At 37.8% G+C, this 18,003-nt stretch overlaps 1 protein-coding gene across 2 annotated transcripts in view; it reads right to left on the reverse strand.

Annotated features, from left to right (window-relative positions):
• Window positions 1-1,121: 1,121 nt before the first annotated feature.
• acss2 (acyl-CoA synthetase short chain family member 2) overlaps window positions 1,122-18,003 on the reverse strand; it is a 42,287-nt gene continuing 25,405 nt past the window's right edge. The window contains exons 4-12 of one of the 2 annotated variants that reach the window (XM_048608331.1): window positions 13,300-13,403; window positions 12,837-12,909; window positions 10,614-10,689; window positions 10,291-10,423; window positions 9,780-9,818; window positions 5,199-5,336; window positions 2,770-2,940; window positions 2,190-2,323; window positions 1,122-1,329 (exon numbers count right to left, since the gene is read on the reverse strand). In XM_048608331.1, coding sequence (XP_048464288.1) covers window positions 1,137-1,329; window positions 2,190-2,323; window positions 2,770-2,940; window positions 5,199-5,336; window positions 9,780-9,818; window positions 10,291-10,423; window positions 10,614-10,689; window positions 12,837-12,909; window positions 13,300-13,403 — 1,061 coding nt within the window. In that variant the 3' untranslated portion in view covers window positions 1,122-1,136. The remainder of the gene's footprint in view (window positions 1,330-2,189; window positions 2,324-2,769; window positions 2,941-5,198; window positions 5,337-9,779; window positions 9,819-10,290; window positions 10,424-10,613; window positions 10,690-12,836; window positions 12,910-13,299; window positions 13,404-18,003) is intronic. The other variant, XM_048608332.1, reaches the window with a different exon arrangement.

Here is an 18,003-nt window from a genome sequence, read left to right on the forward strand (position 1 = left end):
CAGCACCTCTATCCACCTTATCAACCAAGGCCTCCACTACAGCATTGGAAAATCTTACAGCCTCCCTTGCTCTATATTGCACCAAGTGTTTCCTAAGTCAGAATCAGTTGGAGAATGGCTTCCAGCACCTGACGCAGACAGCTGAACATTACAACCCCCAAGCCTGTATTACTTGAGACTATTCGATTTGGAGCCCATACACTTTACAGAAAAGTCTTTGGGAAGTAAGAAATGAGGGAAAGCTTTTTTTCAAACCACGTAATTAATCACACCGAGTCAATAAATCATATTCAATGCCCATTTTCACAAGTAATGATGAGATTTTGTCATCATTTTTTTTTTAAATAAGTTGGGACTATTTTCCTTAGAGTAAAGGTGGCTGAGATGGGAGGTGAATGAGATGTATAAAATTATGAGGACCATAGATATGGGTAAATAGGAATAAACCTTTTCCCTTAATAGAAGGATCATTAATCAGGGGCATAGATTTAAGGTCAAGGGATGGAAGCTTAGAGGGAATTAAGTAAAGAATATTTTTTCACCCAAAGGTTGGTAGGTATTTGAAATCATTGCCTTAAAGAATGGTAGGGATGAGAACCATCACAACATTTAAGTATTTAGATGATCACTTGAAGTGTCACATCAGACAAGGCTACAGGCCAAGTGCTAGAAAATGGGACTAGACGAGTCAGATGCTTGATGACCAGCACAATCCCATTCTGAAAACTCTGACTAGATAAGCTGGCTGAATGCAATTTTGTTTCAATCCGAGGTTTCAAATTAGACAAACGTTATGGTCCAATCCAAGTAATTAAAATATTAGATTTTCTACATCACCATAAATTCAGTCATAAATTGTGAACACGTAAACTCGGAAAAACAGAATTCTTTATCCTAGAAGCACCACCATTATGGTGAAATCCTGTTTGCAGTGGCCAAAGGCCATAATGTCAATATTCACTAACAAATTTATAAAAATGACTTGAAAGTTTGAATTTTATCCAATGTAATTGTGCAAACCAACACTTGCAAAATGTAACGGCCAGAGTGCAACATGAAGGATAAGTAGCCCAATTGACAAATCCTTCAGTTGGACTTCAGCATGCATAATAACAACGTCATTTATAAACTTGCTTTTACACCATCAGTTCTGAGATTTTAAATTGCACCTGTACAGTTTTTAAAAGAAAACTTACAGTCTCAGTCTGCCAAAAGGTATCCATAATTGGACATTTCCTGTTCCCCACTACATTATAGTACCAAAGCCAGGCCTCTGGGTTTATTGCTTCTCCCACTGTGCCAAGGATTTTCAAGGACTCTCTTCTAAACCTGTTATGGGACAAAATCCAAAATTCAAACTTTATAACTTCAAAATAAACAAAGAAATAAGTTTACTGCATTCTCTGCACTACACACCTGACATCACACACACCAATATTTTGTTCCTAATCATAGTATCATACCAAAGATAAAGTGTGCAGATTATATCCCTAAAAAAAAGTAATGAAAGAACTTCCTCATCTTCAACCACACATAAAACACCAGGCTCAATGAAGGATGTATTTAAATACACTACACATATATAACTGCACAACTTAGGGTCAGGTACAACTGTTGATCAATGTTTTATATTAAGTGTTTAATACCATCAGCACTGTATTTTGAGATTCCCTTGATTTTTGGTTGTAAGAGTTGGTAACGTATAAAACAGTACATCAATGAAAAATGAAGAAAAGTGTCTACCAAGCCTGCTCCGTAACAGCTGCTGTACAATTCATTCCATCAAAGACTCCCTTCCACCCATTTTATTTCCTGAGGAAACGCTTTGTGTCTAACTGTCCTTGATCCCCAAAGATAAATCAAGGAAACTTTAGGATATTTGTCGTCATTCATCACATTTCTGCTATTCAAACCTGGATGAATGTTACCTGGAGATAACCTCCACCTACACATTGTCATTTTCAGTGTAATCCAACAGGAACCTCACGTTCCATTGGACCATTTCAACATCCGCCCCCACCTCACCCCCAATTCCATTCACCCTTTATAATTTGGCTCCTGAAAAGGTAGCAGGGATTAACCTTTCACCTACTTATTAATAATTCTGGACAAGCAACAAATGAAGACAATATTGATTAAAACTTATTAGAAAAGCTGTAAGTCAGTTTTATTTTCAAAAAGTGTCTCACCTTCTGACTGGTTCTTCTCCATATTTCATTAGCAATCGAATAGCTGTGGGTGCAGTGTAGAATTTTGTCACTTTGTATTTGTCAATAATCTCCCAGAATCTACTTATATCAGGGTAAGTCGGTACACCTTCAAACTAGAAATTAATTTTTCGAAAAGATAATAATGCAGAGGTTAAAACAAAGTCAAGTGTATCTCAGTTCAATATGCTAACGAAGCCTCGGTGTAGTTTTACACTTTGCTGAGATAGCAACTTATAGCTATTCAATTACAAGCTTTTCCATTCAAAGTGTTGGCAATACAGATCTGAAAGCTTAAACGGTTTGAGCCCAATCAAATATTGTAAAGTGTTAAAGACTTCCCCCTCAGATCCAATGGTATGTATCCTAGTATTAGAAAATAAGTAAAGATGATTGGAAGTTTAAATACATGGTTTTATAGATGGCATAAAATGAATAGTTTATCACCATTTTCTTTCAGATTTTACCAGTTAGTAAGAGTGCACGGAGTATAATACAAAAAGAACTTTAGAAACTTCTCTGATCAATCGGTTGTAGGTAATATTGATACTTCAATACTAACCATAACACTTGTAGCACCATTGGCTAGAGGTCCATAAACAAGGTATGAGTGGCCTGTAATCCACCCTATATCAGCAGTACACCAATACACATCATCAGGTTTGTAGTCAAACACATACTTAAAGGTTGTAGCAGTATAAAGAAGATAGCCTCCAACTGTGTGCTGCACACCCTTTAAGAGAACAAAGATTTGATTATAAACTTCACAGATTTTATCAAGTAAACCTACAGGGAAAAAGCTCCATATGTAGAATGCAAACTCCTGAATTTAATACCAGAATGGGACTAGGTTGAAGGAGTTAAATAATACAGATATATACTGTAGAGACTGTACTTCCTTAGGTATGTAAAAACAGAGGGTTCTATTTCATTCCTTCTTGTTGGTGAACTGGGAGGTGGGAAGGCCATAATCAGGTGGGAAGCATGGACCCTGCCACCTTCGCAACTCCAACCTAATTAAAGCAGAGGCTATATTTCTGCCCAGCACCCAAATGAGATCCTTCAGACCAGTTAACCCAGAGGGCAGAAAGGGGGAACCAGTGTAAGAGGAGCAGGGCAAGTAAACCCGTGATAGCTCCTTTGGGGCAGGGGTTGATGGTGCCTCATTCAAAAGGACTAAACATCTGATTGAGGAACCCAGTATTGGGCAGGGGTCCACACCTCTTTCCCTGACTATTCCCATCCCACAAGACCTCTTCCCCCATCTCTTCACTTTGGCCAGGGTGATTCTGCATTCTGGGCTCCTGTGGAGGTCATTCCATCATTCTGGTGGCACTGTTGACATAAGGAGCTGCCGGCTTCAGCAGTTCCCAGCAGATGGAATTGACTACCCTGGGGTCATCAATCCTATCCATCCACCAACGGCCTGTTAACTGGCCAATTGAATTGTATTTCAACAGACTCTCCCCAAAGCGGGCAAGACAGATCCCTCCCCCAGTCAGTTGTCCAGTCAGCAGCCCATCACTTTCATAACAATACCCAAACCAATTTCCAAACTGAGGTGTTTATACTGATTCAAAGAATTAATAGAATAGGTAGTGAACAACTACCCTGCTGGTGTTGACCAGTGCTTTGGCATAACCCTAAAATTAAAGTTAGGCTGAATAGAGCATTTCTTTATACAAAGAATAGTGGCTATCACAAACTCTTACCTATGAAAAGCTAAAGGGGCTGGTTCAATTGAAAAATTCAAAATTGAGCTTAATAGATTTTTGTTAGGCAAAAAGATTACTGGGGATTACTATATTCAGCACTTAGTGGTCAGTTGGTAGCATATGCCACTTGAAGATAAAAGAATCTTAGGCAGAGTAACACAGCTCCATTCATCCCTCACTGAGGAAAAACCTGGCAAAATCATCCAAAAATGTCATGGCCACTCACTTGTGTCGGTCAATCTGTTGTAAGTGGAGTACAGGATGCAGGGAAGAGGCAGCCTCTCTCGATTAGCTTCTCATTCCTGCTGCTTCAGCAACCAAGGTACAGTTCAGTTGTTCTGATCCTCCATAGGGTCCCTTAAACTAGAACTCCTTCTTCATGGAAATTCAGCATATCAACCTATCTGTCCTCTCTGATTGGCCAGGAAATGCAGAGGCCAAAGTTAAAGAGCAGGAAGAGTAGGTGTAATGTTGTGGATGCTGTCAATGAATGCTTTCTGATACACGTTGAAGCATATTGAAGAGGGGGTGTCAATCATAAGCTAAAATTTCCCTGTGACCATTTCTCTAATGTTGCATCAGCTCCATGCAGGGGAATGCCTGGTCAGACCTCACAATAATAAAAAATGATTTAATGTTATTAGCTAAACAAATGCTGCATCCAATTGTAGGTCCCACACACAGTGACCTTGGTAAAGGGTTACTGAAGAATCACAAAAACAACTGGCTATTCAAATAGGCTTAAAATATTGGATCTATTTACTTTACAGTACATGGACTTGAAAGCAATTTGTTTGAGGTATATGAAATATTGGAAAAGCTGCACTGTTTTTCTGCTGACAGATCAAGGAGAACAATTCTAACAATACAAGAATTGAAACAGGCTACATGTCATGTTGTTTTTCTTCTCCACAAAAGTAGCAAAAGGACCTTTTCATTTCAGTTAGTATCTTGTGTAGTATGTGTTGACTATCTGCATTCCTTCAACAGCAGCCAGTTGGACGGTTCTTGACTGAGATATGATCACATTTTATTAATAGAAAAGTAATCAGTTTACATAAATGTGGTCATTGTGATCTTTGATTTGATTGCCCTATTTTTCTTTTTGTCTCTCCCAGAGGTTTTAATGGCTCTGGCTGGAGAGAATGGTTGACAATTTCTAATCATGCTTCTCTCAGCATCATGAGGGTGAGGCAAACAAGGATGGACCAAATGTTTTTTTTCCTGCCCATTGTTGTCAAGTGCACTACTATTCTAGGTGGAGCAATGTCATTACCTTTGGTTTTCCAGTCGATCCACTAGTATAAAGGATAAACAGAGGAGTTTCAGAGTCACACCATTCAGGTTCACACTCATCACAGGCTTCCTTCATTAAATCATGCCACCAGAGGTCAACATCTACATTCCATGGAGTCTGAAATGTAGAAGGTCCAATAAACATGAGATCAAAATAATTATAAAATCAACCAGCAGCAGTAATTAAAAATACATCATAGTATAAATTAATATCATGGGTCTTTATTCTGTCATGAATTCACAATTTGCTTTAATAATGAGGCACCTGTGTTCTACAAAAACTGCATCAGGATTAACTAAACAAGCATAAAAGACTTGTGATAACATTTGCAACCTTTGCACCCCAATCTTGGGATGGATGACAACAAAATAATAGCATAAATACTAAATAAATCCTTGATATCTGAAAAAAAAAGCTTATAAAATATACATCAAGCGGGACCTAAAAGAGGGTATGCCAGTTAAAAGGTTTCAGTTATTCGGATGAAATGTTACATTGAAAATATTAAATTTGCCCCTTAAAAGAAATGACTAACACACATAACTTCTGCTTTAGATAAAATAAAACAGAAGAATAACAGAATAATTATAGCACGGGAAAGGGCATTCACCGTCTTGTTAATGCCAAGTCTCTGCAAGCATAAGTCAGCTAATACCCCTTTCTGCCTTTTCCACATAGTGCTGCAAGTTCTCGCTCTTCAAACAATTATCCAATTTATTTGTGAAAGCAGTTATTGAACCTACCTTTATGGCATTTTCAGACAGTGCATTCTGGACTATAACCACTGCCTACATAATTAATTAGTTAGGATCTGGAATGCACTGACAGTACAAGTTAGTAAAGGCCGATTTAATGATGGATTTCAGATAGTAATGAATATTTATCTTAACAGAACTTGTCTAGATAATATTTGTATTCAAATAGCAAATAGCTACAATTGTTTCATGAGAAGATGTAGTAACTTATGTTGGCAATACAACTAATTAGTGTCAGTAACATTTCACAGACAGTAATAATGTTGATTACTAAATTTGGGAGTATTTGCTGAATCACTTGGAGCACTCCTTCTCCATCTCAAAATACTAAATTAGATCGGCAAGACTCATTTGAAACTATGAGATAAGGGGAAAAAGAACGACACATTAATATTTTATCTGACAATGTGATAGTATGGTTCAGGAACTCGAAGCCCAATATTCAAGTACACAACTGTCCCAAGGCAAGACTGCTTTCAATTGGGTCAAGCTTAAAAAGTGTGTGGAAAACCAAGAAGGGCTTTGAAACAAAAATCTTTTGGTAGGTTAATGAACTATTTTAACAGAAAGGACTAATTTTAAGAAATTTAAAATGAAGACAGTGACAGTGACACACATTAAAGTGCCCAATAAATACTACATATTTACCAACTTACTTTGAACATTGCAGCAAAGTTACAGCAGTAGGTTATAAAGTTAGCATTAATGTGTGATGATATAGCATGCAGTTCGTAAAGAATTATGCAACATTGTACCAGAAATTACACTACAAACTATTTCGGCATTCTTTTAGTTACAGACAGAAGCCATGCATTCAATGTTGAGCAGTTCAACACAATTACATTTTTAAAAAAAAACAGGTCCTGCAGTGCAGTGCCACTGATGGTTAATTTTCTATACCACAATTACAGTACTTGATCAAGAGGAATAATTAACACTAAAAAAATCCTTTTAAATTTATAGAATAAAAATGAAGCCCTAAAATATGAACCACCCAAAAATCGCAGGAATTTTTCAAACACCAAAGTAATTATGTAAAGCCAGAACAGACTTGCACGTGCATGTCTTGGGATGGGCAGAAAATGGCTGCAAGACAACAATGTACAACCCTAACACACAATTTTCACACTTTTATTCATTACAAGTCCTGAACTCAAAAAAATCTCTCTTTATAATTCTTTTCAGTTATCAGAACATCTGCCCAAGGTTACTTTTTGTGTGCAATGACAAAGAAAGTGAGCGCTATTTCAAAACACCACTCAAATATTAAAATATATTTAAACATTCTAACTTGCGAAGCTTATTTGAAGCCAAAGCTACTTAGTTAACTCCATTTCAAATTTTACCTGGAAACCTGTACAACGGTTTATGTACCTTTCCAACACTGATTGTGGAGCAGATACAGCAGAGCGTCCCTCCACTCCAGCCCAGCAAGTTTACCCAATGAAAAATCATTCATCTAAATTGAAAACTGTTTCACTCTATGCAGCTACTGCCTCACTTGATGAGTATTTAAGTATTTTCTGTTCTTCAGATTTTCAGTATCCACAGTATTATTTGTAAATCACTCTCTAAATAGGACCTCTTTGCTTCCATACATAATACTTCTATGCACCCAAAAATCATGATCTCCCATCAATCTAGCTTTCCAATCTTAAACAATGCCTGATTCCATGGTCTCTGATCTTGTCCTTCTCTTTGTAATCTCTCCTGCTGTTTTCATCTAGCTTTTCTGATTTCCACCTGACTCATTCCCCAAGACTTTTACCACCATTAACCTCTCTGATCTCCTCTCTTCAACGTCACCCACTCTCCCCATAACTAGCTTCGAGTCTTTGATCTCTCTCTACCAATCCTCAGTTTCTGATCTTTTCCCTCTCTTCTAAGCTTCCACTTTCTACCCTCCCCATATGTCTATCTCCAGCCTCTGTCCTTCCCTTTTCCTCACTCCTTCTAGCCTCCCCACCGTCCCTCTTATTCTTCCTAATTCCTGCCAAACTCCCGATATCAAAAAACCTCCTGCCGGGCAGCCTATCGAATCTCTGTATGCAGTTGGCTGTAAAGACAGGAAAGGAAGACAAAAGGTGTGAACATGTACTACAATCTGAGTAGGCATATTTTGAGCGAAATAAGGCCTCTTTGGATTCTCAATCTTTAAAAGTGCATCACTTCCTGCACCTGTAAGAATTGAGGGACAAAGTTTCCACAATGAATAACATCTATTTAAGTGAGAGTAGTACAAGGGCAGGAAAAAGCCTATTCTGCCATTCAATTAGATCATTAAAATCTTTGGAATACCAAAAAATAATCAATTCCTGATTTAAAATTAGCAGTTGATCCAGCATTGATTGACACTTACAAAGGAATGTTTCAATCGTCTATCATCCATTGTACGTAAAAGTTTTTCCCAACTTCAATCTGAAATGTCTAGGTCTATTGTTTTCTGGCTACACCCCTAGTCCTAGACTTTACAACCAATGGAAACAGTTTTTTCTTTATCCGCCTTATCAAGTCTCCTTAATATCTTCAAAACTTCTGACCAAATCAACCCCTTAACTTCTAAATTCCAGAAAACATAACTCTTGGCTGTATAATTTCTCTATTGTTTAATTCTTAAAGGCCAGATATCATTCTGGTAATCCCACCTGCACCTTCCCCAAAGCTAACATTTTGTTCAAAAAATTCACTGCTCAGAACTCAATGTTAACACAACTTAGTGTTTAGCATTTATTAAAATATTAAAAGCATTAGAACTATTTAAGATTCAGATTGAGGATCGAATTATGTGCAAGTTGAGCTGGCTGTGTTGGTGAAAGCCATCATGTCTTTGCAGATCATTTTCCAGCATTTTAATGTGGACATGGAGTATTTAAAATGAGCTTTGAACTCTTCAGTCTTGTATTTGATAGATCATAAAACACATTGATATCTGGCTCCATAAATGGTGTACAGAAATTGAGCAAACTAAATCTCTAATTACATCCAAACAACAGAAGGTAAATGGATAGCACTCTAAACTAGAGTTTCAACATGCCAGCTGAAGGTGAAACACTGCAAAATAGGAGAAGAGGAAATCCAAATTAGGTAATTCAAGAATAATTGTAACTAGCATGAACCGCAACTACTACAGGGATGAGAGCACTGAAGACTAACAAAGAGCTTTAATACAGTAAATCTGGGGAGCTGTAACTTCATGGCAGTGAAGAGGCAATAGGAAAGTTCTTAAGTGGTAGATTATGCCATGTAATTTCCCTCTCAATGTACATCTGTGAAAAAATGACCTGTGCTTCAACTTGAGAATATTTCTGAATGGTATGGACACTGGTCAGTCTTGTGGATGAATAGTACAAATGATTCAGCATTCTTTAATTACCCTTTTCACTGTATAAGGCATTGTTAGTGCTTTGGCTATTTCTGACTTTCACAATAACAACCCATTTGTGCAGCATCAGTTGCATGGGAAAGACACAGAAACAGGTTGTAACCAATCCTTGCCCAATGTTGATTTGTTTACTAAATCTTAGAGGAGTTAGAGGAAAAGAATAAAGGAATCCACAAACGTTTGAATGCTAGCAAATCTCTAATTTTAGGACTTTTACAACATCAGTAAAGTTGTTCAAAATGTGCAAAATAGGATAATCTTAAAAGTGCACTTGCAACTACAAGAGTCGTCAGTAGACAAAGTACACAATAGCTGTTATATTGCAAGACAAGTCCACAAATAATGTTAATAAACTAGAGTGGGATGGGAGGCAGAGAAACATATAGCAAAGCTAATTGTGCAGCTATATCAAGACTAAAATACCTTATGATGAACATTCTTTGCTTTCACATTGTCCTTATCCTGTAGAAAGTTCATAGATGAAAGAAACAACATTTTGGCAAATACAGGTTTTCCTTTCGAAAAGTTTATATTTTTGTAACCATGGCAAATATTCTGAGACCTCTCCCGTTAAACAATATTGCACATAAATTCCAGCATAATTCATAGCAGGAAACTGACTAGTCGTTTTCATATTTAATATTAGTGATGTAACTGCAGTTAAGAATACACAATACTTGTGAAAAAATGATCAACGTCTGCTGCTCACAACTGTAGGAACCAAAATAAATTCTCATAAATGTTGTCACGTCAAATAATAAATGCTAATCAGTTATCATGAAGAGTGGATCAAGAAACAAGCAATATAATGCTGTATTGTGCAGACCAAGGCAAATTGAATGAAGGAACTCCAAAAACAGCAAACAACATCTCAGCACAGTACATGCTATCCTATGTTGCAGTGCTTGTTAAAAATGTCTCTGCTTTTTCTCACCTGCATGTTATAACAGGATCGTTTTGCAGGTGGTGATTGTGCATCAGTTGAAGCTGTATTTACACAACTTTCTTCTGCAGCTTCAGTGGCTCCCAAGTGCTTTACAACAATACATTTTCCAACAGGGAAGTTCCTTCAAAGAAAATTACTTTAGAGTCAGGAGCAACTTTCTCAACGTATTAAATTTATCTCTATTGTTTATTTTAAGAGAAAGAAACAAAAAGTTACAGATATCAGAAAACTTAATCAACCTTTTGATTCATATGCTGTAAAAAGGATGAGATTTTGAAGGTCACTTACTGAAAGTATTATAAAATACACACCTCTCTCTGCACTGCTCGAGTGCTTCATCAGCCAGCTGTTTCAAGTTTACAAGCTTATCCCCTCTGTAAAATCCATCTGAGAAAAGATGAGAGCAAAGCAAGTTCAATATTTACTTCTGATTTTTAGTGCCTTGTTAACCATGTGTAAATCAGCTAGAAAGGCTCCCCACCGAATATGCCTAACGAGACCAGTCCTACTTATCCCCTTTTGAATGATCTATCAAAAGTTCTTTAGATGTCCTGCCACAGCAGCTTGAAAAATCTAAGTAAAGCATCAGAGAAAAACAACAATAATCAAAAGCAAGAACCGGTCCAGGGCAATTCTGATGCTCAATGAGATCATGACTTGTCGTGACCAACCTCCATATAATCCGCCAATTTTCCTGATGTTTCTCAATACTTTTGATGAACAAAATTTCAGGGTTAAAAATTAATAAATTTACCCTGACACGTCTTTGTCTACGGCAGATAATTTCAAGCTGCTATCATTCTTTGAGTGTAGGAGTATTTTCTAACATAAATCCCACATGGGTTGGCTCTATTTCCTAAAAAGCAGATGGAATTTTTTTCATCATCCATCTATTCTCCTTAATAACATGATTTTTCTTATGCCCCATTCTTTCACGGGATATGAACATCACTGGCAAGGCTATCATTTGTACCACCTCCCCCATTGCCCTTGAAAAGCTGCTGGTGAGCTGACTTCTTGAATCTCTGCAGTCCATCTGATCATTTGATTAAATAAATACTTAATATTTTAAATTCTAGGACATAAATCCTTGATAGCTGCAATCTCTCCTTATAATTTAATAACAGCAGCATACAGTAAATCTAGGCCACAGTTTCTCCAAGGCCAAGACATCCTTACTATAGTGGGATGCTCAGAACTGAACACATTACACGTATTGTTAAATCAGGATTTTGTATATGAGGCAAGTTTTTTACTCATATATCCAGAGGACCAGAATAAAGGCCAAAATTCCATTAGGCTTTTTAATATTGTTTTGTCTCTTCCCAGGACATTTTTATTTTCTGTATATATGATACATTAGTTGGGTTGGATCACCATTTAGAAAGAACACTGATCTATCTGTTTAGTTTCAGAGCAATGACCTCACACTTACCTATAACGAAATTCATTTGCCATATCTTTACCTATTGTGTGTGCTTCCATCTATATGGTTTTTACAGTGCTGCCTATCTTTGCGTCACTGACAAACTTGAAATTATTCTTCCTTTACCCAGCTCGCTAATAAATACCTTGAGTGGTTGAGCTCCAAACCAAGATCAATGTCAAACATTAATCGGTTTTCAGCCTGAATGCCATTGTATCTCATGCAACAAATTCTTGTCACGTCTTTCTGGTTAGTAATTGCTCAACTGCCTTTACTAATGCAGAATTGTGTAATGTTTATCACGTAATGTTTGCATTTGTGCAAGGAACTTGTATGCCATTGTAAGCACTTCAAAAATGTCCACATCACCCACAAAATTCACTCTCAGGGAATGACCAATCAGAAGAAAGTTATCCCCATAGAGAGAATCCATAGTTTAGTGGTGATGTCACTGGATTAGTAATCCAGAATCCCAGGTTTTCAGTTGGGTGGTGAGTATTCTGAAGAAGAATCATGTAGGTCTGATCTCTGACCTGAGAGAGAGTCTATGCCAGAAGAGGGGTCCTATCCAATCAGCAACCTTAGTGTGTGGGGATTGGGGATTGGGGACTGGGGCTTGGCGGGAGGGTTTGAGGGGGTGGTGGGTCCTACGGAGAGCGTGCGGCCAGGCACAATACACTGCTTTTCATTCTGGCCTGCAAGATGACAGTACCTACTGCCTTCTCTCCAAGACTTTCCTCATTAAGATCTGATCCTGGGTATGCCCCTGGTCGCGTAAACCCAGCTGGCAACAGATACACCTGACAAGGTGGTTAAATTGGTTTGTTGCAACCCCATTTACATTTTTAAAATTCCAATACACCCGTCCTGCCTCACCAAAGCCCCAAGGTTAGCAGATTGGAGTTGGCTTCCTGGACAGGCTTGGAACCTTTGCTTATTTAAGCCCCCTGCCCACCCAAAGCAACCTGCACAGTCACATTAAAATTCCCAGATACATTGCAACAACAAATGAAGTGCTTCACTAGCAGTACACAGGGACCCTGAAAACATTGTTACAGGTAGTTGATAGGCAGAATGTGTGCAAAAGGGGAAGTAGCTGTTTATTTACCTGCTGTAACTAGCAGAGAACAGTAAGAATCCAGAATTCGTTCACACAGAGATTCCGCAGAAAATCCTGCAAACTGAAATTGAAAATTAAACTGACTTGACAACTCAATAACAGAGAAATGGATTTACACCGAGCATCTGAGTTTAATTGCTCAGATTTGCTAAACTATAGCCAGAGTCACTCACTTCTCAGCAGTCACATGGTGCTGCTATTAACGCCTGCTGGGCTGGTTATGTTGATCTGCTGCAACTAGGACAATATACCTAAGTTTTCCAATATTTAAAGTGAGTTCCACTCTATCTTTGTTGGCTGAGAAGGAGATTTCATGAACTGATGGTAGCCCAACTGGTCTGGTCACCGGAAGTATTTATTTAACAATTAAATAGTTCTTATTAAAATGTCCAAATTGCCTATAATTAGAGTAACCATAATTATGGAGACTAGCAACTATATTTTTTCTTACCACAATGGAATGTATTGCTCCTATTCTGGTGCAAGCTAACATGGCAACAACCAATTCTATGATCATCGGCATGTAGATTGAAACTCTGTCTCCTTTCTTCACTCCTGTGGATTTTAAATAAAAAGACATAAATTGTGGCATATATCAGGACAGGAAAATAGTTTTTGGTTCTGGTTCATCCATGAACATTCAAATTACAAACCAGGCAAGAAATTACGCAGCAATTAAAATTTATAACATGCTGTGTGTTATTGTATGTTAGTGAGTTCAGATTTAAAATCCAAATGTTTAACTGCTGTTTTCACCTCCATAAGTTATCTATTCCAATCAATATATCAAAAAACACTGTATCCAAATCTTTACTGCAATACACTTACAAAAAATTGAATAATGGTTACAAAGAATCAACATGATTTATTTCTGTCCCCTCCAATCCCACAATCAAACCTAAAAGCCAAAGCATAGATGACTAGATAGACATCCAGTCAATTCCTATACTACTTCCAATTGGTGGTCATCCAAAAATAGTTTTGGACTGAATTCACCACTATATTTCCCACATGTTTTCATTTTGGGGAGAAATGCACTAGCTCTTTTTCTGAAAATTATAAACAGAAAATTTTAATAAAACTTGTAAGAGTAGTTGAACAATGACATGAGCAGTCACCAAATTTTGGATCCAGTATATGTCACCTTATAAAATGTCTAACCATCCACAATTACTAACCTGTCAAATTCAATACATGACTTCACAAACAATTCCACATGATTGTAAAATTAATTCAACTGGAGAACTCAGTAACTGGACAGCTTATGGTTACATCAAAACATAGGACGTTAAACAAGTATGGGTACTACATTGTTAACAGAAATAATAATCCTTAAACAGATATGACAGAACATATATGTTAAATATTATTGCAAAGAAACACCTTAGCAAATTTATCAAGTCAGATATGTTCAGAAAATTAAACTATTGAGGTTGACCCAGGTTCCAATGACTTCTCTCAAGTTGCTACTAAAAGTATATAGTTCAGTCATATATTCAAGAACATGAGGCATCAATGCATTTTTTCATTAGAGTTGGGGTTCACACTGGTGATCCCCTATAGTACAAATTATCCACGCTCAGTCTATTGCTGTAGAAAGGTTAATAATGCCCCACAGGGGAAGCTGAGAATGGACAGTCATAATCAGTATGGATCACACATGAGCACATCACATATTTGTACTAAATTCCATTATGTGCTGTAGTAAATGTTCTATAAAGAAGTGTAGTGGAACTCACCATAAGCATGTTACGAAAAATACAATGAAATCATAGTAAGTCAAATTCAGGTACCCTGAAACTCCAGTTGTGGCAATGTTGTTGGTCATTTCCACCAGCAGAATAGAAAGTGCATCAGAAAGATGCCTACAACAAGCTGAAGCTGTGGACAGTATCTTCAGATTTGCAAAATCTGTGCAGGCATGTCATATGACTGCACCAACCAATTAGAGAAGATTCAGACAACACTAGAGTGCAACATCCACAGTGCAAAGGTACAATCAAAACAATAATTGTGCAAAGCAAAAGTGGACATAAGGAGGGGAAGATGCCATCATCAAGTTTATCAACTATTCTCAAGCCTAGCCAACATCAAAGAAGCTCTGCTAACATGGTCCAAGTCAGCTCAAGCAAAGAATGCTTCCATCTCTGGCCCAATCCTGCAGGAAAAAATAGTTACCTGGCAAGGGGTTGGGCCACAAAGAGTTCACTGGAGCGATGGACGACTGGACCAACTCAACACATTGTGGAGGATGATGCTGTACAATGTAATAGCAGTGATGTCAGCAATGTCAGACAACTGGCAGCAAAGTGATCATGTCCGTGCACTGACGAATATACATCAAGAGGCGTTTTTGATGTGGATGAAATCAGACTGTTTCACTCTCTTTGACGAGATTACTCTTCCATGTTTAAACGTGCAACATATAATAGTGTAAAGCAAAGCAAGGAACTTGCCACTGCTAGGGTTTGCATCAACATGAATGGCACTGAAATGCTGCCACTTCATGTGGCAGGAAATTCCAAGAAGTCACATGGCTTTGCAATGCAGCACGAGGCTAACAAACCACCTGAATGAGCTCTAGCAATTTTGACATGTGGATCAAGAGAGTTGATAAAATGTATCAATGTAAGAAAGGAAGATTGTCATTTTTATAGACAACTGCCCTGCACAACCAGAGATCACTGGCCTGGACGTTCTTGCATCCCAAAAGCTCCAGTCAGAGGATCAGGGGTGATTCAGGACCTAACCACCAAGTGCTGATGGCTGCTGGCCTCTCAGGTTATTGAAGCCATTGATAAGAAGCAGGAATAAAACCTGATTATTCTAGATTCCAGGTGCGAAAGACGGTGATGGAAACCACAACTGGCAACTGCTTCCAACACGCTGGGTTCAGATGAGCTATGTCTGTGCAAGATGCCGACAACTTGAGAGGAGCAAGATTGAGCCAACTAACTGGATGGCGAGGCTTTTTTCATTCTAGAGTGGGAGGCTGTTATGGAAATTCCAGCAGGGACAACCATGGAATCTTGTGGATGACACAATGCAAATTACAAGTGAGGCGATCATAAGTGCTGTATGTTCTTCAACGAAGCTCAATGACCCTGAAGACTGCGATGAATGTTCGTCTGCTCTCATTTCCTTAGCTGAAGCCAAAAAGGCCAGAGAGATGCACCACAATTATGTAATGCAGTAGAAAATCAAGGAAACATGCTTGAATGCATTGATGATATGGCAGGCTGTATTGCACTTGTCTGAAGACAGCAGGCTAAGCAGAAAAAGATTACTGAATTTTTCAAATGCTAACACCCAACATTTTTCAATATCTGTTACTGTACAAGGTCATGCCACTCTAAGGTGTGAACAATTTTTTTTTAAATATACATTTTTCATTTATTTGCTACATCACCATATTTTCTTTTTTTTAGAAAGTAGGGAATGTTTGTGGGTAAAATTTTATTATATTGGGACATCCTCAGATATCTCGAAGCCCAGTTTACACAAATTTATAGGCAGGTCCCCTGCAATTCAATTTGCCATGGTTTTACTATATACTCTGCTATTTTTGAACTGCAGTGGATTTTCCACCCTCTCAACTTCACTGAACACAGGGGGATTAACAGCAGCTGCATAAAAGCACAGAATTCTTTTCAGTTTGAATCTGGGATAACAAATAGTTTATCCAAATCAGAAAAAGCAGATGCATCCCATATTGGAAGTGTACAAACATTCAACACACTTGCACTGAAATTCATTCTGCATTTGCACTACCACTCCCACACAGAAGCAGAATATTTATAATGAAAGTAGTATGTCAATATTATTCAGAGATAGTAAGAACTGCAGATGCTGGAGTCAGAGTCAATACAATGTGGAGCTGGAGGAACAAGCAGGTCAGGCAGCATCAAAGGAGCAGGAAAGTTGACATTTCAGGTCAGGACCATTCTGTTTTATGGAGAAAGAGCATTTTGTGTACTTGCCATTTTTTTTTTAAGTAAGCCAATACACACAGCGATACTAAGAATAAAAATATTAACTTTGCCTCATCTACTAATATCCAACCCACTTGGAGGTTGTTCACATTGTAACGACCACTTTGCCAATCTGTGATCCTTTTGCCAATTAAAGTAAAGGGATGGAAAATTCTGGTCATTTCATCGGGTTATCAACCTGCCAAGATCGCCCAGAAATCAGCACAGATTAATCTCCTAGACACTGCTATGAGCAACCCATGACAAAATCTGAGGTGCTTTAAAAAAGTGGATGATTTTTCTCCTTCTTATTTGAACACTTTTGTTTGTTAGTGATAGAAAATATTGGATTGGTGATGGATAAAGATAGTTCAACAGGGCAAAGTAATTGCAAGTTGGCAGTCCTGTGATAACACTTCCAAGATACTTCCTTGCAGATTTGGCAGATCTAGCCTTTAGTGCAACAGCTGAGCTAACACCACTATAGAATCAATCATGCGTCATAACATTCAAGTAAATTGTTCTATACTTACCAGTTCAAACCTATATCTACATCAATACCTAAATTTAAGGGAAGTAGAACAAATCCAGAGAATTACAGACTAATCAGCTAGACATTGGTGATAGGAAAAATAATGGAATCTCTACTAAAAGGTAGAATAAAAGAACATATAGGAGCTAAAATGTGATATGAAAACCAAAGTGGATCTTAAAAGGGAAAGTATTGTTTGATTAAATTCGCTGAATTTTTTGAAGTGGGATCAGAAATAGTAGACTGGAGTGATGCACTGGGAATACTTTATCTGGATTTTCAAAAGATGTTTGATAGGATACCACATAATAAAGACGATCAGAGAATGTGGAATGAGGAAGCAAGAAGCTGGATGGATAGCTAACTGGCTTTGAGAGGGAAAGAAGCAAGTAGAGGCAAAGTGTAGTTACTTATAGTGGAAGAAAATTGGGAAGTGAGAATTATCTTTAGGTCATAACCATTCATTTTTATGATTGGAGGACTGGCAACATTAGCTCATGGATGGTAACACCTTGCCTTCCTTTACAGAAGCATGATATAATAATCCAGCAATGTTTCATCCTACTACAACAGCACAAAAAGCTGAAATATTGAAATAATGAGGTTACTTTGGTGTTTTTGTACAAGTGCATTGGTCCACCAGAACCTTGAC

Source organism: Rhincodon typus, chromosome 19 (assembly GCF_021869965.1).
Source record: "Rhincodon typus isolate 14 chromosome 19, sRhiTyp1.1, whole genome shotgun sequence".
Lineage (NCBI taxonomy): Eukaryota > Metazoa > Chordata > Chondrichthyes > Orectolobiformes > Rhincodontidae > Rhincodon > Rhincodon typus.